Genomic DNA, 26,644 nt, shown 5'->3' with positions numbered 1-26,644 from the left:
CACACTTAGAAATCTGTTTCAGTACTATGGTGCTCATGAAGGAGGTGATGAGCTTAGAATACAATCTGTTATCAAATACACAAATATGAAAAAAAGGAAAATTCTATTTTCATGGAAGTCTGTTGTATGATTTAAGTGGAATAAGACAAACATCAAGGACATATTATGGATCAAAAAAGCATTTATTTCAAGTTATTCACTACCATGTATTTTAAGCTAACAGAAAAATAACCATTTAATATATAGCTCATTTCTTTTTTTGCAGTACATTTCTTAAAAATAATTTGGTGATTGTTCATCTTCTATTGAGATAGAAGCCCAGTTGATAATTGTTTACGTTTCCTTTATTTGTAAGGCAACATACCAAAACTTGTTTATACATTAAAACTGTAATTAAGCTCTTACACAACTGAAACTGTAATTAAAACTCTGGAACTGTCCCAGATATTCCTGTGGCTAATCTGATTTCATGTGTGATCTTACTGTTACCTCTCTGTGGACAGTCACAGGATTCAGGATATGCGATCAGGACTTAAAATAGAACACAGTCTTAAACACAAGCACAACTTTGGAAGCTATGGAAAGCTTGTCTTTCCTTGTTTTCCTGAGCCTTTGATGATTCACAGAGCCAAGTTTAAGAGCATCATTCCAGGTCAACTGAGTAAGAATATTTGAGGTCAACCTTGCACATCTGTGTTTTTCAAAGCCCCACCGTGAACTGATGGGACTGATGTTGAAACCACTGATTTTAAATAATATCCTACGATATAAATGGCACCACTGTCAGCCATTTATCTCACATTTTATATATATGAAATTAAATATATTTCACTTTCTTTTTATAAATTGGGAAGCAGACACAGGGCACACCACGGGGTGGGAAGCAGCCCAATGCCTCCTTCCTGGTAACACCTAAAACAATGGTAGCCAGAGTCAGGGGTACCAGTGTGACCAAGCTTAAACCCAATGCCACACAGGTACAAGAAGAGGTTGATCCTCCACACCACGGTCACCAGCCTTTCCAAGGAAGGTCAGCAACAGTGACATCCCACAGTGACATCTGCTTCTTCTGTACTGTGCCTGCAATTGCAAGAAGCAGATTTGTGCCACTTGGCAGGACAGCCTCCAGGAACGGCCTGGAATGACACAGGCACCCTTATTACAGCACTGACAGGTATCACCAGTGCCTTCTACTGAGAACTAGCTACTGGAGGACTTGTTACAGGTCCTCAAAATACAATGATTCGTAGAGCAGACACGGCCTCTGCTCTCATGAAGTTTAAGAGACATACTGGGCAGACAAGCAAAAACTTACCTGGTTGGGATAGTGCTGTGGTACACAGTCACAGTGCATGACTAGAGACACAGCTTCAATAGTTTGAGAGTTCAGAGACAGACTCTCTAACATGGGTCAGTTGTGCTGGCCCGAGAAGGAGTTGCGTGTTAAACTCCAAAAGAAAAGAGATTGCTCTCCTTGGAGAGGAATAGCTAGTTCGAAAGTCCTATGTTAAAACTTGTCCCGAACATCAAAGGACCAAAAGATGCACTTGTTGACCAGAGCAGCCCGAGATGATAATGCTGCTTGTCCGGTATTAACAGGGAATTCCATACAAGCACCTTTCCCATAGACCTCACGTTTACTTAAACCATTTAAAAATGACACATTTTATACAAACTCTTTCTCTCATTGACAGGCGATACGAAAATGCAGGACATCTGATTCCCAGAGAACAAAGTAGAGGTCCTCAATGTGCTCAGCTAACTACAAATCAAGGGAGAACATATTAAACAATTTACCCAAGGTCTAAACCATGTACTAGTAGCACAGATAAGGGAGGTTTAATTCCAGTAATCAATCCTGAAGGTCTTCACAGAGATAAGTTTTTGATTTTGGGCTTCCAAAATAAGAGATTTTTGACAGGTAGAGACAGAGAGGGAGATCGTGTAGGGAAGAGTTTTGGCAAAGTATCAGAAGCGAGGAAGTCCAGGAACGGTAAAGGAAGGAGTTGCTCATTACCTGGGGTGAGGCTTTCAGGGAAGGCCTGGAGCTGGAAAGGAGGTGGGAAGGGGAAGGAGGCAGTAGACGGGAGGTTTTGAGCAGAGCAATAGTGGATAAGAGGTGTTCTTACGGAAGAAAACACCTCGTCTGACAAGACAGCATACTTCACGGAGGGCTGCAAACAGCTTTGAACAAAAAGCTCAGAAACGCTGAGAACAGGGAGTTGATATTTCTTTCAGATCTTTCCCTGCTGTCAACTGCCATTTCTAATTGATTGTAAACCAGAAGCTGCCAAAGGAAACTAACACGTCACACTTAATCCTATAATATAATTGAGTGAATAAGGTTGAAAGGTGTCCCAGGCAGCTTTTAGGGACAAAAGGCATGGGGCCTTGTATTAGCTATTAGCTGTTTATTTGTTTCGTTTACTTTTCGGGAAACTTTTTCACGGAATTCTCTGACTACATAGATCACGAGGATCTAAGACGATGGATCTATAAGTTGGGCTGTCCCTGCCGGCCTCCAGGAAAACAAAAGCCCTTTGGGGTGCTGGCTCCTGGAAGGCCTGGCCCAGCCTTTGTCCCCACCAAGGCCCCAGTGCTCTCTGCGAGGCTCAAGGAGGAGTCACTGTGCGGGGTAGGCACAGCAGCGGTGCACCAGCACTAATGCTGACGCTGGGACTGAGAGAAGGGGACGTCTGTGCCGAGACTCTGTTCTCAGGTGAGTGTGAATGTAAGTTTTCGTGTGTGTGTGTTTTGCCTAGGTATATTTTCCATGTATACATGCATTTTATGTATGTTTCCTATTTTTTGAACATATGCTTTTCATACATATTGAAGTCGTTCTGCATCCTTCCTCAGACGTCTGCCGCTATGTATGCCACCTGAAACTGTGCCACCAAAGAGAAAACTCCTCACACAGGAAGTCATGGAAAATTTGCTTTAGGAGTTGTCAGCCCTCCTTCAGCCCACTGGTTCTCTGCTGTTTTTCTATTAGAGTGCCCCTGAGGGCTGCAGCACACCCCTCATAAAGATTGGCTCAGTGTAGCAGTGAGCCTCAGTGGCTGGGACAGGCATGCCCCCGACCCCAGCTAGCCAGGAAAGCAAATCAGACAGAATAGGGGACAGGAGGGGAGGTGAAAAATGGAAAAGGGGACTAGAAACACAGCAGTTGGAAAAAATTCCCTAAGTCCTTCTGCCACACTCACCCCAACCCCCACCCACCCCACCGTAAACTGAGGATCGCAGTATAACTTGGGGATATGGCCTTTTGAGTAAGATGGGCCCAAGTCTAGTGCTAGCAACACAATTGATAGCTGAAAACTCCTGGCCGTCTCACTTAGCTTCTCTAAGTTTCACTTTCCTCACGTGTAAAACAGAAAAAATAATAGTAACTATCTCCAATAGTTGTTTGGAGGATTAAGTGAGATAAAATTACATCAACTGTTGCGTACAGTGTCTAACACATACGGATAATGAACAGATGGCAGCAATGACTGAAATAAGCAACCCGCCAGGCAGAGCTGAGCTGCACCGGCAGAGCTGAGCTGCACCGGCAGTGCCGATGCAGTGAAATGCCTACCACGTAGGGCATGGATGCTAACAGTCTTTGGAGAAATCAGGGGGGACGCTTGGTAGGGACGCAGCTCCCACTGTACCGGCCACACCGCAGGCTGGCTTCATCAGGAAGGCACGTGCGGGAGTCAGGTGCAGAGCGTGAGGGAGATGGGCCTGGCAGGGGTGCTGGGTCCGTGCAGACGCAGGCTCCCCGCCAAAGCAGACCACAGCAACGTGCTTGGTTGGTGTTTGCAACCGCTGCTAATATTATGTTTTCTCTCTGGCCTCTTTATCAACACGCAGAAAAGTGGATTCAGCAAGCTAACAAAGTGGGGGGCGGGTGGAAATCAATGCTTATTTTCTTAGCCATGAAGCTGGGCAGCTGGATTCTCTGTAAGGTGCTGCTACACAAAAACCCAGGCCTTTCTTTGTTCCCCAGTTGGTGCTAATAGACGAAACAAGGGCTCTCTGGCAACAGCACGTCCCCTGGTGACTAGGTAATGTCACAGCAGGTTTTTTTCCATTAAAGGGGCGAAGTCTGAATGAGTCACATCACTTCTACGTGTCCCTTTCTCCTCCTCTTAACAGAATACTTTTCAAGTTGCCAGCAAGTACATTTTTGGATGCAGAAACACAGTTTGATTTCTGCAGATGAAGCCAGAAGAATGTGATGGAGCTAGGGTCAGCTGGGTTTGAAGCTCGCGGCATGTAGGGCAGGAGACAATACGCTGGGTGACAGTCATATGCCCAGGGCTAAATGGCTGATGTCCTGAGGGCTAGTCAGGTTCAGCAGGAAAACAAAAATTTCCACTTGGAATCAAAGCCACCTCAGCTCCTCCCATTGTTCCTGAGGGAACAGTGATGGCAGGACAGTGCTCCCCTCCAGCCACTGCACCAGAGAGAAGTCGTGGGGAGAGCGGGGGCTCTGTTGGGCCCTTCACGGATAATGTTGTTCACATCGTTTATGGTTTTACATCGATTCAGTTAGAAGAACTAACATCCTTTACCCAGTTTTGAATGCATCATTATGCCTGTTCCTTTTGAAATGAAGGAAAAACAATTAAATCCATATTTTCATGGAGCCTAGGAAGGACATTTGGTCTCTCTCTTCTTCACTTAGAAGAGAAAGCGTGGGAAACCTGCTGCTTATATTCATGGAAACACATCAAGCAAGTGGACAATGGGTGAGAAGCAAGTGTCTAAGGACAGTTTGTTCCTCTGCAAATGATCAACTAGAAAACAAGGCACAGAAATGTCATCGAAGCAAAGAAATGGGCAAGATATCATCTGGACAGGTAACCAAACACACACACACACCCCAACAACAAAATAAAACCCCAAGGTCAGCAAGGAATTATTCAATTTAAAAGAAAATGCTAGTTATCCTTTGGAACACAGCTGAATTGAGATTCCCAATAACATCTTATGCTATGTAATACAAATCCCTGTAGTCAAATGTAGAGGCAAAAAGAATGGATGATTCCATGTTATTCCCTTGGTACAGCAAAAGAGAATACACTGAGTACTTCTTAAAACTCTACAGTGTGCTGATGTAATGATGATGGCTCTCCGTCTCACTGACTTCCTGTCATCAGTTTGGCTGTGGCAGTGACTCCCACATACCACCTACTGTGGTGCTATTTTCAGAGAGAACGGAAGACCTAGGACTTATTCTGAAAATGGAGCACCAGAGGCTGTAGTCTGCTTCACTGGGGACTAGTCACAAGTTTGGTGTCTTATTTTTTTTGACAGCCCTACAAACCAAGAAAGACATATTACTTTTTGCCAGTCACCAAGTCACAGTTGATAGAAATAGATTGAGTTATCGCCGCTCTGGTTCATAGAAGCTCCTTCCAACCGGCACTTTCAGTTGCTTTGAGGTGAACTGTCCTCAGCTACAGAAAGAAGGGGCAAATGTCACACGAGCAGAAAGCTCTACCTATACTTCCTTCCTGTCCTAACTCCCCATACTGTAATGTTGGCAGAGAATTCCAGTTAGGGAAGGAAAATGGAAAGGTGAGTTTTTGGAGTACCTTTAATTTGACTTTCGACATCTCAGCATACTCTCTTTGTTAGGTATTTTGTCAACTGCGGTGATTGTTACAATTGCTTTTACTTTACATTCTTCTTTCTGTGCTGCTTATTAAATACCTTGAAAAAAGTCTCCATTTCTTTCAAATACTCATGCAGTAAGGAAATAAAATCAAGTTCCTACAATATCAGATTTGGAAGTGCTTCAGATTTAAGAGGAAATAACAATGAGGTTGATGAACAGAGTCTGATGGAAAAACACCGAGAAGAGAGAAGCTGCCAACCCTCCTCCTCTGCTCTTGCCCCGTGCGGTGAACTAACTTTTGACAACACCCACAGCGTCACAGGCATCCACGTTAATCACTAGGGGAAAAGGTTAGATTGAAAATGAAGTTACTGGCAGGATGCAAGAGCCTTTCTTTCCTAATGAATACTTTTAATAATTAATTCTTATGAATGTTTTTAATACACATCTTAAATTAGGAATACTATAGAGAGGGCCACAGGCCGAGTCCATTTTCTGTGCTGTTTTTGAAGCCCTTTGTTCCCAAGTTCAGTTAGATATGACACACATCATTTTGCCTTGTGGTCAAACTAGAGGTCAGGCTTTCAAACGCTTCCGCTTCTGCACCTCGGCCACCTCTCTGCTGATGAGCCCCACAAACCTTGTATTGGAACGGAGCGCACAAGTGATCTTCCTGGTCTAATTTTTTCAAAAGACTTTATGTATTTCTTTTTAGAGAGAGGGAAAAGGAGGGAGAACGAGAGAGAGAGAAAAAATGATGTGACAGAGAAACATCAATGTGTGGTTGCCTCTCTTATACACCCTGACTGGGGCCCAAACCTGCAACTCAGGTGTTCACCATGACCGGGAATGGGACCCGTGACCTTTGTCCTTGTGGACGACGCTCCAGCAACTGAGTCACACCTGTCTGGGCTGATCTTACTGGTCTTAAGGAGAATTAGCAGTTTGCCCAACTGGGGTAATTATTGTAAAGGAATATACTTAATTGATCTTTAGTTTAGTATAGAAATTCTTTTTTCTAACCTGAGTATACTATTTTCAAGTGGAAAAGATTTTCCAAGAATCTTGTGGCAGAGGTGCAATCAACTGAGATGCCTTCTGTTTATACCAAGATGGCCAGCCTTCTCGTGACAGCCGCAACTGTTGGGGAAGAGTCGTTAACGTCGGGCATCAGCCACAGCTGTAAAAAGTATTTGCCCCATTTTAAGCTAATCATCTAAAAGTATCACAGTGCTTCACTTAAGACTTAAAACTACCTTAAGGAATCTGCTGTCAGGATGTCTTCCATATAAGCTGGCCTACTGGCGTGGACTAAACGAAACAAAACATGCCTAGGTCTGGACCTGACCTTCCCGAGTAACTGCCTTGCCAGCCAGTGGAAATCTTCCGACCACGCAATGCCATGCACGCAGTGTTGATAGGACTCCTTTGGCGGAGTGTTGTTTCAAACCACAGCTCACTACCCCTTGAATGGGTCATTAAGTCAACTTAATGGGCTGTGATAAGCATTTTTTTAAGGAAATAAATAGACTAGAATAGAGTAGAAATCATTAGAAGTGAACATAATAAGGACAAGCAATGTTTCGTGAATTTTTGTTTCCACCATAGTCATAATTTTATATATATACATATATATAAATGTATATAAATGGGACGAAGCCACTTTTAGCTACACCTGGAACACAGCTGTGAGAAGAGCCAATAACACACAAAGACAGACCCACTAAGGACTATAAATATGCCTTTCCACTTGGATAACCAGTTGAAGAAGTAGCTATTTCAACAGAGGAGAGAGGGAAAGTTTCCACTGGGGTCATTGGCTTTCTCAGCTATGGTAACTTGTTCCGAAACCTAACCAGCTGTGAAAGGCCTTCGTGAAAGGTACAATATGCGTGGGTAACTGGGACATCTTATCCAACAGGTGATGCCACAAAACCCAGATGCCTTCTCAACAGCAACCTCCAAAACAGTATCTCCAACAATTATTCTTATATGCGAAATGTTCCCCTTACTCCTCTCTCTAACCCCCAGCTAAAAAACTCTTTGATCTTCAACACCATGAGAAACCTCAGTACATGAGGAGGTATAAAAATAAAAGTGTGTTTGACAGTTTCTGGGTTTAAGATAACACAAGACTTTGTTTATTTTTTGGCAACGTGCGTGTGTGTGCATTTGCATACATAAATATATATACACATGATCTTTTTGCCACTGTTTGACAAAAATGGCATATTTATATACTCTGTATCTTGCTACTCTTACTTCAGAATTCATACTAAATATATGTGCCAAATGGTACAGTTGTAACTCATTCTTTAAACGACTGCTGAATATTTCATGGTAAGTAAATACTGCGTGTATTCAAACACTGATGGACATTTATTTTATTTCATCTTTTTCTGTGTGCAGTCACCCACTATAATTAGTGTTGCAATTGATATCTTGGTACATGTATTATTACATAAAGTAATTTTAGTTCCAAAACATTCCAAGAGAATTTCAGTTTTAATAGATGTTGCCCAATTCTTTTCCAAAAAGACAAGAGCAATTCACACTTCCACCAGCAACACAAAGTTTTCTCTTCTTCCTTCCTTCTCAGCAATCAGAGTCATCATACTTTTATCTTTTTGCCTGTCCAAGGCACAGAACAAAATATCATGTTGTTACTGAAATCTACCTTTTTCTAAAGTACTTAATTTAAGAATCTTTTCCGATGCTGTTGGCCAGTTGGATTTACTCTTCTGTAAACTGTCCATTCAAAATATTTGCCTATTTTTTTGGTATGCCAAATTATTAGATTTTTTATATTTTATTGATATTAATCCATTAACTGCTATCTATGAGGAAATTTTCTCCTATGTGTTGTTTGTCTACTGAACCTCACAACACATTTTGTCATGCAAATATTTTAAAATTTCATATAGGATAAAATGTCTGTTGTGTTTCCTTTGTACCTTCTGTGTTTCCACTCTTGGCTGAATCAGTCCCCCAGTTATTGCACTGCACATAGTCATCCCATTTTTAAAAAATATTTGCATTTATTTATTATTGTAAAGGTTTTAATCTACATAAAATTCATAAGCACAAAATAATAATCTTGATTTTATTCAGTCAAATGTCCTAGCACTTGTGAATAAATAAAGCCTATTTCCCATTGAATTGCATACATTAAGTTTCAGAGTATTGTAAGACCCATTCTGTCCCCATTGTGTGGTACTTATGTCCGTGCCATGCTGCTCTGATGAAAGTGGCTCATGGTGTATGTTCACAACCCATAAGGCAGCTCCTTCCCCTGCCCAGTTGTCTTTATCCTGGAATCTTGTGTAGTCTCACGTTTATTCTCCTGCAGGGACCCTAAATGCATTTTATCCGATTCTAAAATACCTTTGCTGGGACTTTAAAGGGAATAACATTAAATACAGTTATTAATTTATCTATTGAAGTTTTATATTCTCCTTGGATCTGGCTCCATCTATTTTTGAAAATAAAGTTTTATTGGATCATAGATATGCCCATTGGTTTTTATGATTTCTACGGGTCCTCTGGGCTACAGTGAGAAAATAGAGTGTGTCAGAGACTGTTCAACCCACAAAACCTAAATTATTTACTGTGTGGTCCTTCATAGAAAAAGTATGCAGATTCCTGCTTTGTTTTAAATTTATTTTCCAAAAAGTTATACATGGTATTCTCCAGCTTCTAAAATTTCTTCAATGTTTTAGTTATATTTTCTTTTTCATTTCTAACTTTATTTTCTTTTTTTTATTCCAGAAACAGGTTCCCAAAGAGTTTGTATCTTTTCAAAAATTAACTTTTGAATTTATTTATCCTTTCTGCTACTTTCGTTGTTGCTGTTTCTGATTTTATAAATTTCTGCTTCCATCTTTTAATTCTCTCTTCTTTTAGTGTACTTTTTTCTAATTTCTTATTACTAACTTGTACTATTTGTAGATACTCTGTGTCTCAGATTTTGGAGGGTTCTCTCTTTCATTATTTTCTAGATACTTTAGAATTTCATTTTGATTTTACCTTTGGTGCAAACATGTTTCTCACTTCCCAAGCTGTTAAATATTTGGAGTTATATTTTAATATTTATTTCTAATTTTGTTGCACAATAATTAAAGAATGTGGTCTAGAAAAGCTCTTCTGATGTTTTACGGTGTTCTTTGGGCCGAGGAGTCCACTAATTTTTCTAAGTGTTTCATGGCAGCCATGGAGTTAGGGAAAGAACGTCAAGTTCTACATAAAGTTTTATAGTATATTCTATTAATTCCATTTAATTGGTTTGTTCAAGGCCCTTCTGTCTTTACCTATTATCTACTGTTTTACTCATTAAAATACACCAGGATAAAACTGAATCATTGAACAGTTCTCCCTGCAACCGTGATAGCTTTTAATTATGGATTTGTAGCTAAATGCCAATTGGGCATAGACTTTATGACTTCACAAATTGTGCCTCTTTCTACTGTTTTGTACTTTCTTACTAATTTAATTATTGTTCTTCATGGTTTATTACATTTTCTCTTTGCCTTGAATATTTTTGCCGATTTCTGTCTTCCTTCAACCTTTAAAAATATTGATTACATATATTTCTTATAGCAACTCTCATCTATGTTTTTATTTTTATGCCAGCAGTCTCTTTCTTTTAGGTAGGAATATCGATATCTTTTATATTTTATGTGACAAAGGTATACTCGATTTTTAAATTTTGTATTTACAGTCTACTTTGTTGTTTCCTTCTCTTTTTCTCTTTACTATTTTGCTGGCTTGGTGAAGCTGCTTTCATTCCTTTTTTCTTTTTTAAATTAATTTAAAAGTTCTACCACTCTTTTCAATTCTAAAAGTTGTTGCCTTCCCTTCACAAATACTTGTATTAAAATCTTCTGAAAACAAAATGTCTAATGTTAGTTATCAGACAAAAATCAAATGCTTGCTACCTTATATTTCTCCTTTCAGATATGTTATTCCTACATCGCCTCCCCCTCGCCCCTGTGAGATAAGACATGAATTCTCTTTGTGTGTGGATGTGCCTCCCTCCATTGCAAAGCCCCAGAAGCTGGTCTCCTTGGAGCCAGAGGGCCCTCATGTGACTCTGGTCAGAAGCCTTCAGAGGGAATTTGTGAGAACAGAGCTTCTAGCTGCCTTTCAGCCACATCTGCTGTCCCCACAGCCAGGCACAGTCTTGAAGCCATTGGCTTTCTGTGGGGGAGGTCCCCACACCCCCCTCACCCCAGTTCATGGTGTGACTCATTCATTTAGCTGCTGCAGACAGAAGCAGGTATAGCACAGTTCTACAGCCAATGGCAGGAGCAGAAGCTTGGTGACAAGGCAGGTCCCCACAGCAGTGGCTTCCAAATGCCAAATGCTTCTTAATAGCAGCTGTGACAGCAGCAACAATGGGGGCCCAGGGCTGGAGAGTTGTTCCTGAAAGCTTAGTCTGAGTCTACCACTCCAGCCTTTTAACATGGTTCTGTAACAGATTCTTCCTGTTTAAAGTAGCTGCGTGGATTCTGTCCTCTGCAATTGGACCCCGAGCATACTCTCCCTTTCTCCCCATAAAACTCACAGATTTTACTGAAGTAATAATTTAGTACTTTTGGTTTTAGACAAAGATTCTCTTTCAATATGTCTTTTCTATATCTAGAATCTTTATGTAGCTTTTATATTACACATTCCCAATTATTATCATCATTTACTTACATTTAACCAGCACTGGAGTGTCAATCAAGTTGTTAGAGATTGGCTTTGTGGGGGGGAAAGATGGTTAAAGCTTGATGCTCGTCTTATTGTTCTATAGTCACCTTCACAGATTTTACAAATGTTTTCGGTTTTATTCTCATATAATCCAGTGATGCTTTGTTCACTGTGATTGAAGGTACTCGCCTTATCATCTTCCAGGAGATTTATATGGAGAACTATCAGTGGCATCCACACAGGTGTCTAACCAAGGCCCTTCGCTAGGCCCTCTTCATGTCCCCGTGTTTCCTTCCCATCATTTACATCCTACCATTTCTAACCGGGAAACCTGGCTCCAAGCCTGCTCCTCCAAGAGGTGCTCCTCCAAGAGTTTCTCCTCCAGTTCTGACCCCGCTGGCCACCCTGAACCTTCCGGAAGCTTCAGTGCTCTAATGCACCTTCAGAGCTGCTTTCCAAATTTGCCATTCATTCCTCTTCTTCATTTCTATTTTTTTTATTGTATATTGGAAATTCCTCAAAAAAGGGGAATTTGTCTTTTTGGCTATCCTCATAGTTTATAACACAGGGATTGGCATAAAGTCTCAGAGACAACATTCCTTGCTTTCTTAATCCCCACAGTATGTGTGCGTGTTCGTATGTGGTATATAACCATACACACAGTAATTATGAGTTTTGGTGCACAAGTCACTTAAATTATCTAGGCCTCCAATTGCTCATCTACCAAATGGAGACACTGCCACCTCCCGCATGGCTGCGTTTTGGAAAATAAAACCTGCGACGCTGAACGGCAATGCCTACTTAGCAGTTGTCCAGGGTCCCGAGTAAGGAAATTGTGGGAATGGTGTCTGACAGCCAAGCCAGTGCTCTTGACATCCCGACTCCCTCAGCTGGCGGCCAAATAATTTAATGTTCTCTTAATGTACTCGGAAAGCCAGGGTAATTTAGGGTGCTGTACCCAAGGCCTGGAATGTCATCAACATCCAGATGGCAGGTTCCCTCCCTTTCTGCTTTCAACCAACTCTCAAAAACCACCCCCTCAACAATCGTCTCCTGACTATTACAGAGGGAGCCGCTTCTCTCTACCTCGCTCTCTCCAAAACTGCAACTCCTACAACCCTTTGCTCACGACTTCGGCTCACGACTCCTGAGAAAGGTGGCTTGTGCTTATATGTGGGCAAAAGTGACACAACACCGTGCCGCTGTTCAGGGTTCACACACTTCCCCTGGGCCCCTCTGTGCCTTTGATGTTTGTACATGTGCCTTAGAGAAGGCACAGTGCTGTTTACAATGTTACATTGGTTTGTATAATGCCCAGCCAACTAACACTTTGGCAAATCCTGGTTTAATAAAGGCACCTGGCAGCGACTCAGCATCCATGCCTCCTTGCCTTCCCAGGGACTCTTGGTCACTATGCTTAACTGCAGTTTCGGAAAAGTACAGCTGCAAAGGAGCATAGTGGTGCCTTTCAGAAGCCAGATGTGTCCTAGGGGCAGCTCTGCCCATAAGGACCGTCCTGAAGGGGTGATTTAGACAGAAGCTACCAGGACAGAGGTGGTCCAAAGCCAACTTTCCAAATGAAACGCGGCCGCCCAAGAATCTCCCTGACGTCCCAGAGTCTCCTTAGATCCTACAATCAGTGCACCATCTAACACTGACTCATTCCAATTCTCCTGGAAAATCCTGCCTTGACAACTTGAGAGAAGAGAGAAACTGCCCAAAGACCCATGGCTCACACCATCCAAGATAAATGGGGAAGGCCTGGATGTTCCCAGCTATCTGTGCTGACACATTTTAGCATCTGCTCTAGTTTGTCATTGTATCCCCACAATCTATACATTGCCCAGCACACAGAAGAGTTCACCAAATGTTTGTCAGTAGACAACTATCATAAAATGACAAATGCTTCTATGCAGGTCTGTCTTCAGTGCTAGTACGAAACACCCAAATTCTGAGCTATTCTGCATCTGATATTTAAATCCCATAATGCTGGTTAAGTCTCAGTTTGGTTTCTCCTCTCTCTTTATTCAATGGAAAACCGACAACATGTACATAATAAGGTAACCCAGCCAGTTTGCCTCAACACTACCAGTGAAATGCTTCCCGAGTCTCCTAGATAGGTCTGTTATTTAATTCTTATCCCTGAGTCCTCCAGAAGATGTATCTTATTATATTCTCACCTCTTAGTCTTCCTGAGTTTTGGTCCTGGTATTGTTACTTGAGCCAATCATATAGATCACATATTATCAGGTTCGTTAACTAATTGCTACAGATTAATTACTACCAGGTATAAATAAATAAATTAGTCATGTTCACTAGTTGATCCACTGCCATCCGATTCTTCACCTTCCTGGATCTTAAAGAGAAAACAAACTGTAGTCTTGAACCCAATGTCTAAGATTAGTTTAAATCATTATTCCTCCTCTTTTCTGGCTCTAGCTTTGTAATCTACACAAGAGCTGCACCAGCCTCCTTCACATCACTGTGAATACTCACAAAGAGATACTGTGACATACTCGCAATCAGATGTAGGGAAAAGTACTCATCAAATTGAACGGGTTGTGGTAACAGCAAGTCATTTGGCTGTGATTCTGTGGGCCCCAGAGAAGGAAGCTGGTGTGATTCTGTTTCTTTATTTAAAGAACTCCAAGAGAGTAAATAGAAAATATTCTTGATACCCTGAATGTATCACTAGAAGGACCAGGAAACCGTTTTATATTAATGTTAAATATTCCCACTTCATGTTTTCAATTGCATGTTGAATTCTCCAGAAGGAAGTAATGGGGTAGGAATGAACACTATCCTTTATGTTCTCTGATCAAGAAACGGCTGTATTGATATATATACACACCAATATATAGCAATATATTTGTATAGTTTAAATGTATGTAACATTAATTTTCAAACTCTAATATGTAATTTAGTAATTCAGTAATTGTAGGGCCTTCAAGGTTAAAGTAAACTTTCACTCAATTAAGAAACATTATAAACCATGCTTGGCCCTAACTGTGCCCAATTAACTGTAGCAGGTGTTTCATAATTCTGGGAAGTACACACTTTCAAATACATCTGTGTTTGAAAATGTAATAGTGCAAGCTTGTCCTTCTTTTCCTCCCTTTCCTCCCTTCCATCCTCTCTCCATGAAGTTGAATTGGCTCACAACATCATATATGATGAACTAACAATTACATAAACATAAAGTGGGACTTGTGCAGCTATTCGGAAGGACAGAGGGAAACTGAGACACGTGAAGATTCCCAAAGACTCTGAGTACAGCAGTTATCCATGAGACAGCGCAAACTGAACAACAGCAATAACCAGAGCTATGGGCTCAAGGTGGTGAGCACGTGGTGTCAGGATGGTATCAGAGTTCAGTCTGGTGGCAGGTTCAGGTGAGCTCAGACTCCAGGGAGAAGGTGACTTTCCTTGTTGACATGGCTTTCAAACACCCTCCCTTGACCATACTTCCCCTCAGATGCTGTCCCCCAGAGCAACACAGCACTCTTAAAACCATCTCTGAATTTTTCTCAGAATGCTCAAACAATGGTCTCATGCATGAGAGAGAAAAGACTCACTTTAAAGAAGAGCTGCCTTCTCGGCATTTTGGTGCGTAAAAAGATCACTAGTATTCTGAGTACGTAAAATGAATTGATAAGGAAAAAAAGTGAATTAGTACCGTAGAGTGAAAAGAAAGAATGGGAGATCACCCTGCTACACTGAAGTGGTCTGTGACAAAGACCGTACGCGTTAAATATGTACCACGCACAACACAGTAAAAATGAAACGGTAGTGCAACTCACATTATCGTGAATCCTACAGAGAAAGGGAAAGAATGTTCTGCCTGTGAAATGCTTTAAGTGACTTTTATAGTAGAGATTCAGCTACTAATACTGAGGAAAACTTGTGTTCGTATAGTGATTCTTAGTTTACAACGTGCTTTTACAACTCCTAGTCACACTAGAGAGATGCCGTTTCCGGGCAGTTGCCCGCAGTCAGGTTCCTGCGTGGGTGACCCTGTCTCTCTCTGGGCTGCACTCACTCTCCTGCCATAGCCAGCATGTTCCAAGGGTCTTCTTGGGTTACCAGCCCCTTGCGCTCTATACTACACAGTGACAAATGAGAAGCAAAACAGAGCTAAGCCAATGGGTTTTTCCTCCCGAATTTCACCGTCTCCTGGAGAGTGAAAATTGATCAGGAAAGTGACCAGGGAAGTTGGGTCCAAACTGCAAGACAAAACCACTGAGGGATGCCTGGAACTCAGTCAGCTATGTCTGTTAAAATTGAGTGGTCTGAAGAATATGAAGAAATTCGGGGTTCCCTCAAAGGTCTTTACAGCTGGGTGGAAAGTATGCTTACATTTTGTAAGAGCCAAAGAAATATAAAATCGAGTCAAGTGATGTGGGGGTTGCAGGTTTCCCTCTGGAGTGGTGGGCCTGGCCACTGTAAGTTCAAAGTGTTCACCAGCTTCACCAGCGGGAATCTAGCCCCAAGTTAAATCTCGGGCACGTGTGCAGCCTCCAGTCTGCTGGCAAGGAACTTGATCAGTAACTGATCCCGTCGCTGTGCAGTCTCAACCCCAGAGAGAGGCAGAATCCTCTACAACCACTCCACCCGCCCACACATTTCCCAACCCCTTCTTCTATTTATTGTTCTTCTTAGCATTCACCAACACCCAGCATACTATGTCCTACATTTAATTTATGTTATATACTTCTTACCGCTTCCCTAGAATATGAACTTTCTGAGGGCAGACATTTTTATTTCAGTTGCTCGTGTTTTTCTGGAACCTAGAATAGTGCCTGGCACATAGATAGTTTAAATAATTATTGAATTAAGAAATAAAACCAAAGCTATGGAACTAGTGTATTTGTGGGAAGGCAACTGAATATTTGGTATTTTATTTTACGTTTGAGAGAATTTGGTCTGTTGAGAGACTATTGGGCTTGTAATTACAATTTGTTTAATTTGGTAATTGATTTAAATGTGATTTTTAAGGGGAAATCCTACTTGCAAGTAGGATTTGCAAGTAATATTACAACATTTAAGAGAATTTCAGATTTTACTGTATTTACATATTTAATTTTTATATTTAAGATCTTGGGGATGTTAGTCAATTAGGAAATCGAAGTTCTTAAATATGAAATTGGGTGTATCAGCTAAATTTGTATGCCAGCTTAGCACACTATTCCAAGTTCTTTTCAAAGTAATTATTAACATTTGCTAATTTTATAAATAGAATAAGATGTGCAGGCTGAACTTTAAAGTGCAAGTTTTCTGCATCTGACTTTAATGAATAAAATGTTAACTTTTAAATTACAAATAAACCTCCAGATAGTCCTGTCAGGAGGACGGATGTCTGAACCACCACGAAACACACTGCAGGTGAGGGGCTGCTCCGTGCAGAGAAAGTCTCATTTATAGAGACAAAACCCACAATCATTTGGTGGCTGCGAGGCAGAAAACCGAGCTCCTGATCCAGGGCCCCCGCGGATGGGAAACTAGCCCACGCAAATCCCCTGCTGCTTTGCAGCGCTTTCATCTGCAAAACGAGGAGACTGTATGAAGTCATTGATGAAGTCCCTCCCGATTCTAAATTATGATGCTACTTCTTAAGGACAGGAAAACAGATCCAAAACGCTGTGGGTGTGGAGAAGAGAGGAGGATTACTTCCAGTGGGAAAGGTAGGAGCTCATTAGTGGGACCTGACAAATTGAAATGAGGGGAAACAGCATTTGAAGTGGACGAAACCACCTGAGTAAACATGGGAAAGCAGAAAGTGGGTTTGGAAAATGGGGAGTCAGAGAAAACGTCCACGGGTGGGCCGGCCAGCCAGCCTGGCCACGGGAGTACCTCCCCACTGTGCTGATGTCACAGCTCAGAAATGAACGTATGAGCAGCCGCTACCATAGCTGCCAGGACGTCAGAGACAGTTTCACAGCACGATGACAGCACTTAGTTAGGGCTTAAACAAATAACTGATTATCAAAATTATTATATCTGTTTATATGAAGATTAGATTTTACAAGAAGAATTTGCTTTTCAGTTACACAGTGATCTCTTGGATGTTTACTTAAAACTAAGCTTATACTACTTTATTAGTATAAGGCACACAAGGACTCAAGTATCATGTTACAGAGTCCATCCTGAGTGCCACGAAACTGAGAGAATACCCACCTGATGTGGTATTTCCATAAAAGATTTCCTCTGCCCTAAATTCTCAGCAAAGCCAAAAGTACTCTCCACCGAAAGGTCAGTGAAATACGGAGATGAATGGATTCATCTGCATCAATATTTCAAACGCTAGCAGGCCATCGGTGAGAACTTGGGGGAGGTAGCACATTCAGGGTAAGAAGTGTTTTTTTCAGGTTTAATTCAATAACTACTTGCAACACACAGAATAATGGTTTTAAGCAACACAAGAACATGGACATATTTTCTCATACATGTCAATAAACTAGCTAACCAGAGCAGGCCACATGCATATGACAGAAGAGAATGCCACCAAATGATTGTGGTTTTTGTCTCTATAAATGAGACTTTCATCTGTCCAGTTACAATAATTTAACAGGTGTCGCTGACCCAAAGTTTTCAACGGCCTGCAAACGAGCTGCCCAGGCAAACCGTTCCCGGAGGCAGTGGGCTACAGCTCTGTCTTCCTCACCCCTCCTCTGCCACGTTGGAACTTCCGCACCAAGAGAGCGAGCAAACACGGAACCCAGAGCACACTGTTATTTGCAGGTCTCACACTGAGAGTCTAAGTGTGTGCTCAGTATTTGCTTAATGGAGATGCAGAGGAATTAAGTACCTATTTCTTTGTTGGTAAAATACACATCCGCTCTCCAGTCAGTCACCACTTTTCTTTTGAGCTGTCCCACATCAAGACTCTATTTGCACAAAAATTTTGATCGTGCACTGCAAAATTTGTGTTAAAGATGTTATAGGGGAAATTAGAAATCATTTGTAGCATTTCTTGGGAAGACATTGTTAGAGCATCTCTTGTCCTAAGTTTCTCTCCTCAGCTTTCTGGTATCTTGTTCTCTCTTCCACTCTATTTATTTTTTTTGTCTCTCAGGGACTCAGTCTTTGTGGGCCCTTTCATCTCCTTCCCAAATTTCCCTCTTACCTTTTCTACATACCTTCACCGTCATTTTCTTAAGAAGAACAACTTAGCTCTATCTTAATGTCGACATAGCCCTACTCCATGGTCATCTATGATATTAGTGACTCAGTACTATCCATTCTGTCAGTCATCGTTTTCCCCACAAGTATTTACAAATTACTTTCCATGAACCAGTCATTTCTAGTCACTGGGCATATGGCAATGAAGAAAACAGTCCAAGTCCCTGACCTCAAGGAGCTTAAATGCTCTTTGGGAGAAATAGAAACAAATAACTATGCACCATATAAAAGGACACAGTTCTTTGAAGAAAAAAAGTAAAAGGGATAGACAGTGATGGGGTCACATCTATAGACAATTTATATACGTATATATACACATACATGCTAAAAGTTTTTATGTGTGTCCTATTTTTAAAACATCTAAAATAACAAGCGCAGAAATCTGTATTTGTCATTAGAAGCTTTTCAGAATACTCAGAAATCTTAAGCACGCTGCTAGGCAACTGACACCAGAATCTTCAAAGTCCTGCCCTCCAGAGCCTGCACCTTTCTCCACTGGCTTCGCCTGCCTTCCGCCCAGCCACACAGCCATCGCCTGCGCCCAGCCACATGGCCATCACCTGCACCCAGCCACACAGCCATCACCTGCACCCAGCTGCAGGGGACAGGAATAAGATCCACTCTGCTCATCCAAATGTCTGGCTGTACGAGTAGGAGCAAGTCACGTCACTCCCCTGTCCCTCAGTTTCCTCATCTGTAAGAGGAGAAGGCCATTACCTTCCTCATGACTTTGTTGTATCTATGGACACGATTTTTTCATTTCATCGCATGGTACCTGGTATTTTTAAAAAACACTCAACACTAAAATATTACTGCTATTATCACCTCAATGTGAGTTAGTTCTAATTAGTGCTGTAGTACTCTAAAAATTCCATCGGGATGGAAACAGGTCATCGTACCAGTTCTCTGTGCCATGACCCACAGGGACGATGACCCAGGTCGAACTCATCTTTGTTTCCCGTGGGCAGGTGCTGCCCTGTGCAGATGGAGGGCCAGAGAGGAGAGTGGTGGAGGTCATCCTCTGGACTTAGATGAGCCTAGCGTTGAATCCTGCCTTCCTCACTTAATTTTTCTGACCTGCCATGTCCCTGTTTATAATTGAGTTAATAGTAATAGTATCTATCCCACGGTGTTCATATAAGGATTCAATAAAATAATGCATGTCACGTTCTTGCCATATGCTACTAAGAGCAACAGCAAACGTTTACATAGTACTAACCATGTGCCAGGTGCTGTTTTAAGAACACTGCTTGTATTCTCTGGTTGAATCCTCATCACAATCCTGTGACCTAGGTGCGATTATTACCCTCACTTTACCTATCGGAAACCAAGGCCCTGAGAAATGAAGTAACTCGCTCAGGGCCATGTTAATGGTGACCCTGGCAGGATTAAAATCCAGGCAGTTTGCCTTGATTCTGCAACTGTAACCACTACCCCCTGCTGTGTCTTGATATTAAGTGCTTGTCAAATATTTGCTATTCCTATACTAGTCAATAGTTGTTGAAATATTTATTAGACCAATCAATACCTGTGAAGTACATATTTATTATTTACAATATAGCTCTCTAAGTGCCAAATCTTGTCATAGTCCACAAAAATGCACCCTCTTCCTGCTAAATTTGATAAAGCAACTTCTCAGATTCTGCCTACCAAGAGTATCAAGAAAACAAGGTGTATATTAGGGAAGGCAATTCAAAATAGGTCCCCATATACCAGCGATTTTCAACACTGGTGTGCCACAAGAATTTTTAAAACAGGCAATACCTGACTATTTAGTCAGGGGCACTGACCTCTTTTCCCTTAGATTATCAAATTTAAAAAATGACAATAGCCAATACAACAATAGCTGTCCACTGTGAAGAAATCAAAATTATATTATTTTTATGTGCCATAGAACTTTAGTAATTAGTTTATGTGTGCCACGAAAAAAAGATTGAAAATTGCTGCCATATACTATAATATCTATCATTTGCATTATTAGATTTTATAAGAATTTTAATTGCAACAATAGTATATGATGTGTTGCAAATGAGTGACTTCATCTTATGTATACATCACTACCTACTTTGCAACTTCTATTCAGAGGAATATTAAAACAATAGGAGGTAGCTCTGAAGACAGTAAGAATGTTCTTAATACTATTGTTAAAAATCATGATTCACAATGTCTAACACTTAGCTCCCATTGTTTGAGGTTTACAATTATACTGGCTGAAATTTGTGAAAGAAAATTTTTCATTGAGTAATTGATCTCCACAATATAAGAGATTTGGCCGGTTGCTATTTGGCAGGGAAAGGCGGGATTACTTTACCATTTTGAAACAAAATAACATACTTTGTTCACAAAGCAAGAATTTATTTTCCATGCAGTATTAATTAAAAGGATATAATCGTATTTATTTTTCTAAAGCTTCATTCCCTGCTTCATTTTCTATTCTCATCCTTGTTTACTTTATTTCTTCTATTTCTAATTTACATTATCTTGCTGTGTTCCACATATGTCTATGAATCACCCTAAGTTCTTTCTGGAACAAGAAGAGGGTAAATAAATGTCGTGTGAACAACGTGTAATGTGAGATATGCATGACGTTTTCACATTAGCGGAATTTACCATCAGGCAGGATTAATCCAACATGTATTACTTCATGTCATTCACAGACTTCTGAGAACTCTCTGACTAGAATGTCTCAATATAAAAAATAGTGTAGTAGGCCCCCAAACATATCAAGGTCCTTAAGTACATGTGATTAAGAACCTTGAGATGGGGAGATGATCTTGGATTATCCAGGTGGGCTCTAAAGGGAATCACAAGCATTCTTAGAAATTGGGGGCAGAGGAAAACCTGAAACAGGCAGCAGAGGAGGCAATGGGACCGTGGAGACAGACATTGGAGTGAGGTGGCCGATGCACCAGCCAACAGCCACCAGAAGCTGCAACAGGCAAGACGTGGACTCTTTCTTGGAGCATCCAGAGGAAGTGAAGCCCTGACTTTGGTCCATGGATAGTGATTTTTGATTTCTAGCTCCAGAACAGTGAAGGAATACCTTGCTGTTGTTTTAAGCCACCAAATATGTAGCAATTTGTTACAGCAGTCATAGGAAACTAAAGCAGCTATTAATCTGAATATAAACAAGGGTTAAGTGGAAAGAAAATTTTTCTTTCAACATTGAAAACATGGGAAAGACTAAGACAAAGTTATTGACTAGAAAAATAAACTATTGTAAGGCAGTTTAAAAAGATCAGGGACTTGTTATTTTAAAGGACTACCACATGCTTCAGGAAAATGCTACATTCCCAACCAAATTTCCTCTGTAATGTATCGTTATATCACAGCAAAATTCTCTAGTACCAGGAAGGCAAGTGGGACTCCTGGCCTCGGGTGGCCCCCATTCCATACTCTTCTCCAGCCCTTCCTCACTGAGTCGCTTAGCTCATAATCCCACTTCTGAATTTTTTGTTCTACCAACCTCCCAGGATGTGTCCTTGTTTTGCTGAAAGTAATCTTTTCTTTTACAAAGTCAAAGGACACATTTGCAGAATTTCACTTATGGAGACGTCTCCAGGACTGGCTGGTGCATTTATTGAACTGTAAGAGCATGTGCAAATGGTGTCCATGGCACCTGGCTGGTTCCTGCAAAGTGCAGGGGACATAGCAGCAGCTGCCCAATTAAGCTAACTCATCTTTGTTCTCTCTAGATCAAGAGTGAGAAAGATAAGCCATTACCACTCTAGACAGTTTGAAAATAAGTTGTGCTGATGATACAAATTTGCACAAGACTCTCTCAGAATCTAAGAGTCAATTTCATGCAACCAGTAAAATATGCCAAGTGGAAAGAAGATTTCATCTTTAATGTAAACTATAAATATTTTGTGAATAGTTTTATTTTTAAAATCTTAAATAAGACAAGGAGGAAGGAGGATTGAATGTGAGAGATGGGTGTGGGTAGGGCAGGGGGGGGAGTAGTGGAGGGGAAATGGGGACAACTCTAATTGAACAATTAAAAAAGGTATTAGTTGGAAGGCAGATGGAAAATTAAGCCTAAGCCTGTGCAAGCATTACAAAAAAAAAAAAGTAGCACTTTTACTATAACTAATAAAAATGATTTGCACCCAGGAAAGAATGTCAAGGGTTAGGAGGCTTTAATCATCAGAAATCAGTGCCTTATTCTACCTAAATTAAAAAAGATAAATAAAACAAAAGTTTTGAACTGTGAAAAGTTTGTTGTGGACGAAATGCATTTTGAAATCTGATATAAAAAGCATGTTGTTGCAGTCGCTATGGTGAGACCACAGCGTCCCAGTCTCTGTTCAGTGTTCTGGGCTTCAGTGCCCTAAACTTCGAACCCAGGGGGTTCATCTCGCAAGAGCTCCAAAGGGCCTTCCAGCTTTAAAATCCTATCCTCAATTCTCCACCCCCTTCCAACTATAACAAAAAAAGAGAGTATTCTTCCCCTTAAAAGATGAATACTAACTATGTTTTATTTACCACAAAAAACTTAAATGATAAAAAATGGGTCTTAAAATGAAAAACTTAAGATACTGAGAAAATAAAGTTTGAAGAGGCAAATATCCATCTGGTTGTAAAAGTATAAAGTTGGAGTCAGCTTTGACAACACCCTTCTTCATTTCCAATCAAAGTAATTTTGATTTTCTTCCTAAGTGTTTTTTCAACCTGTTCACTTTTCTCCCCGTGGCTGACCACCACCCTAATCCAGGTCTCCCTATGACTATTCCAGTTGCCTTTTACCTTGTCATCCCAAACACTCGGGTCCCACCCATTTATGAGGGCAGGGGAAGAGGGGCACAGAGGCGGGGAGGAGAAGTGGGGACCCAGGTTTCATCTTTCCTGGAAAAGTGGTAGTCTTTGAGCAGTGATGGAGCACCCACGCGTCCACTCTGCTACTCAGTACCTTCTTTGTTTACAAGGAATTTCTTTACATCCTGTTTCTATTTTCTCCCTATAAAATGGGAATGAGAACACTACCTGCCTCGTGGGACTATTGTGAAGAAGAAATGAGTCAACACATGCAAAGCACAAAGAACAGAAACAGGCGCACGGTAAACCAACCTCACGATTTCTATTGTCACCTACCAGAGCCACAATTTTTCAGGCTCTACCTGCACTACGAGGTCCTTTTTTCATACCATAACCACGTCTGCAATTTCACGTTTCTCAAATAACTCAAATAAACGTCTGTCTCTTCCTTGACTGTAAACTTCAGGAAGCAGAGATATGTTTGCTTCTCCTACCACAGTGCTTGGCAAAGCAAAGCACTAGAATGCCTGTTAAGTAAATCTCTCAAGCAAGGCAAACCAATGACACCTGAGTTTCCAAGCTGCAGCTTCAGATGTCTTCAGAATGAGTTTTTCTCCAACTCACTAGATAACAGAATGACCTGGAAAGCTTTCAAACACACCCATGCCCAGACTCCAGAGATGCCAGTTTGATTGGTCTGGGATTAGCCACAGCCGGTATTGAAAACTCTCCAAATCATTCTAATTTGCAAGTCAGGTTGGAAAGCCACAGTGCTGTTCCCATCTGCTTCAATTTGGGAGGGAAGGCCTCCGAGCGAACTCTGCTTTTGAATTTGACCAACCTCACGGGGGTTGAAATTTTTATTTATATAATGGGCAGCTTTATGGGCAGGACCTTGGCTCACGGAACAAACAAGATGGTTCGCCTTGTTCAGACAGTTGTGAGACTGGCAGCAAACCTGTTGGATGGCTCCAGGCCCCTGCACCCCCAAACGGCTCTCATTCGGGACGCTTCTGCCCCCGAGAGTGAGCGCATAGGAACCTCCTCTTCTCTTATTTACCTTAAAAGTCACCACAGAATTCCTTACACTGTATAAGAAACGTGTGGTGTTTGTTTTTACAGGCTGAAGAAAGCAGAACTCAATGCGTCCCTTCCCGGCGTTGCTCCCAAGATAGATCCCAGAATCAGCGTTCTTCCTCCCCGTCTCGTGCTCCACATTCTCCCACCTCTGCTCCTTCCCACAGTTCGTTTACTCCCGTTCCTGCAAGGTTCCATCGGGCTTCCCTAACCCTGGTCCCAGGGTGATCCCAGATATAAGGATGCCCCTGGAGAAGCCACCGCGGGCTCCTCCAGCTGGCGGCCCCAGGATTGGGGAGCTGGGAGACTGGACCGCGGCCGGGGGCCCCCGTGCATCTGGGGAGGCACAGGGTGCTCCTGGACCGCGGGAAACCGGGACACAACGTGTTGGTCTGCTGCAGATCAGCGGGCAGGCAACGCGTTCCCCGCCGGGGAAGGCCGGTCCTTGCGCGGCCAGCCTCTTGCGTATCCGGGAGACCCGGGTCTCCCCGGAACCACCACATCTGGGCGCCCCACGCTCAGCCTGTTATTTGGAAAGTGCAGGACGCAAGCTACCGCTCAGGGCGAGAGAAGTCGCCCTCCCTCCCCCACTCCCCGCGGGAAAAGGAACGAAACGCGGGTTCCTAACCCTGCACAACAGGTCCTTTGGGCACTTGCGAGGTTCAGGAAGAGGGGGGGTGGCGACGAACTGGGAAAAGGGGCGAGAGTATTCCGTGGGAGTATTTCCCATGTTGGAGCCTCTCCTTCGCTGGTCTCCAGCCCCACAGCAAACCCCGAGGTTGGGGAGCAGGAATGATCCCGCGGGTGCGGGTAGGAGCAGAGTTGCGGACCTGTGAAGATGGCACCGGTCCGCTCTGTCCGAGAAGTTAGGTGACGCAAAAAAAGCGCCTTGATGCGCTCGGAGGGGGGCGGGGGGGCGACCCTCAGGGCGATCGGCGACCACTCACCTTGTGCCTGCGCCTCCATGCTGACCGACTTCGGGCTGAGGTTGGCAGGGGCGTGCTCTCAGAGATTCAGGCAGCAGTGACCGAGTTCAGAACGCAGCTGGCCCACCGCTGGCGCCCTCTCCCTGCACGCGCGTCGCGAGCTCTGAGCGCTGGGGAAGGAGAGCCTCTTGTGGTTACCTCGGCTCCAGTCCACCTGGCCTAGACAGCCTCGGGGGGTGTAAAAAAAAAAAAAAAAAAAAAAAAAAAAGGCCACCGGTGGGCGCCACCTGCCGACCACTCTGCGCATTGGGCGGAGGGCGCCCCCTCCCGGCTCAGGCTCTGAGCTCAGGCAACATAAATGCCTTACCGAGCTCAAGTAGGCCCTGAACTCGTTGTACCAGGGCAAATATGGTGAGAGAGGAAAGAGGGAGGTTCTGCAATACTAAACGATTGTTGCTCCTGGGGGAAATACTGTTTGGTTTTTGTTACCCTCTGGACTCAACATTTTTATCAACTAACCAATATATAACCTTGTTTTCTGTGAGTTTCTCTTTAAAGATATGTTAACATATATTGTTGGTTAACTCATTAACCTTTTCAACTTACGTATTTTGTCCTTAGGACACTAGTCAGCAGTTCAGCACTGTGCTTGGGGGCCATTTTAAATAGAAACTCCCTGCCCCCCCCCCCCCCCCGCACCAAGTGCACAAAAATGGTTTAATTGTAGTCTGTGAAGAGGGCCCTTGTTTACAGTATGAGAGCTGAAATAAGAAGGTAGAGCTCAGCCTTGTTTAACCTCAGCTGGGAATGTGTATGACTGTTCACCCAAACTCTTCACAGCTCTGCCAATGTCTGGGAATGGCCATGAAAGTGCTATATTGTTTTTGGTGTCATTAATAAATTTTAGTGATGAAGCAAGTTCACAAATATGGAACTTGCAAATAATAAATCAACTGTGTATAAGTTTTCTAATCCAAAAACCTGCCCTGGCCAGTGTGGCTCAGTTGGTTGGATCATTGTCCCATAACTGAAAGGTCCCTGGTTCCTTCCTGTCAGGGCACATACCTAGGTTGTGGGTTCAATCCCTGGTTGGGGCACTAAGGGAGGCAATTGATCAATGTTTCTCTCTCACACTGATGTTTCTCTCCCCCTCTCTCTGTCTCACTTCCTCTCTTTCTCTAAAATCAATAAACATATTTTAAAAAAACCATAGGCCATGTCTATAGGTTGATGGAGCAGTCACATTTTCAAGAAAAAACTAGAAATGTACAGTTCTATTCCAAGCCTGGCCTGGCATTTGGGCCAGAAAACATGGCAGGAGCTGAGAGTCATCAGCTCAGGTCTCACCTGCTCGGATCTTTAGCTATTACAGCTCTCCCCTTTTTCTTCCCACCTACACAATCTT

General features: G+C 42.3%; 1 protein-coding gene across 9 annotated transcripts in view; it reads right to left on the bottom strand.

Moving 5' to 3' along the window:
* Positions 1–25,445, bottom strand: part of TPD52L1 (TPD52 like 1) — a 74,081-nt gene extending 48,636 nt beyond the window's left edge. For 3 of the 9 annotated variants that reach the window (XM_024551849.4, XM_045188734.2, XM_045188735.3), the window contains exon 1: positions 25,261–25,445. In XM_024551849.4, the coding sequence (XP_024407617.1) occupies positions 25,261–25,279 (19 nt within the window). In that variant the 5' untranslated portion in view covers positions 25,280–25,445. The remainder of the gene's footprint in view (positions 1–25,260) is intronic. The other 6 variants (XM_045188737.3, XM_045188738.3, XM_024551851.3 and 3 more) reach the window with 3 other exon arrangements.
* Positions 25,446–26,644: the final 1,199 nt, after the last annotated feature.

The sequence above is a fragment of the Desmodus rotundus genome, chromosome 11, assembly GCF_022682495.2.
Source record: "Desmodus rotundus isolate HL8 chromosome 11, HLdesRot8A.1, whole genome shotgun sequence".
NCBI lineage: Eukaryota > Metazoa > Chordata > Mammalia > Chiroptera > Phyllostomidae > Desmodus > Desmodus rotundus.
The sequence above is the reverse complement of the archived record's forward strand: the minus strand, read 5'-3'. Positions and strand labels throughout refer to the sequence as shown.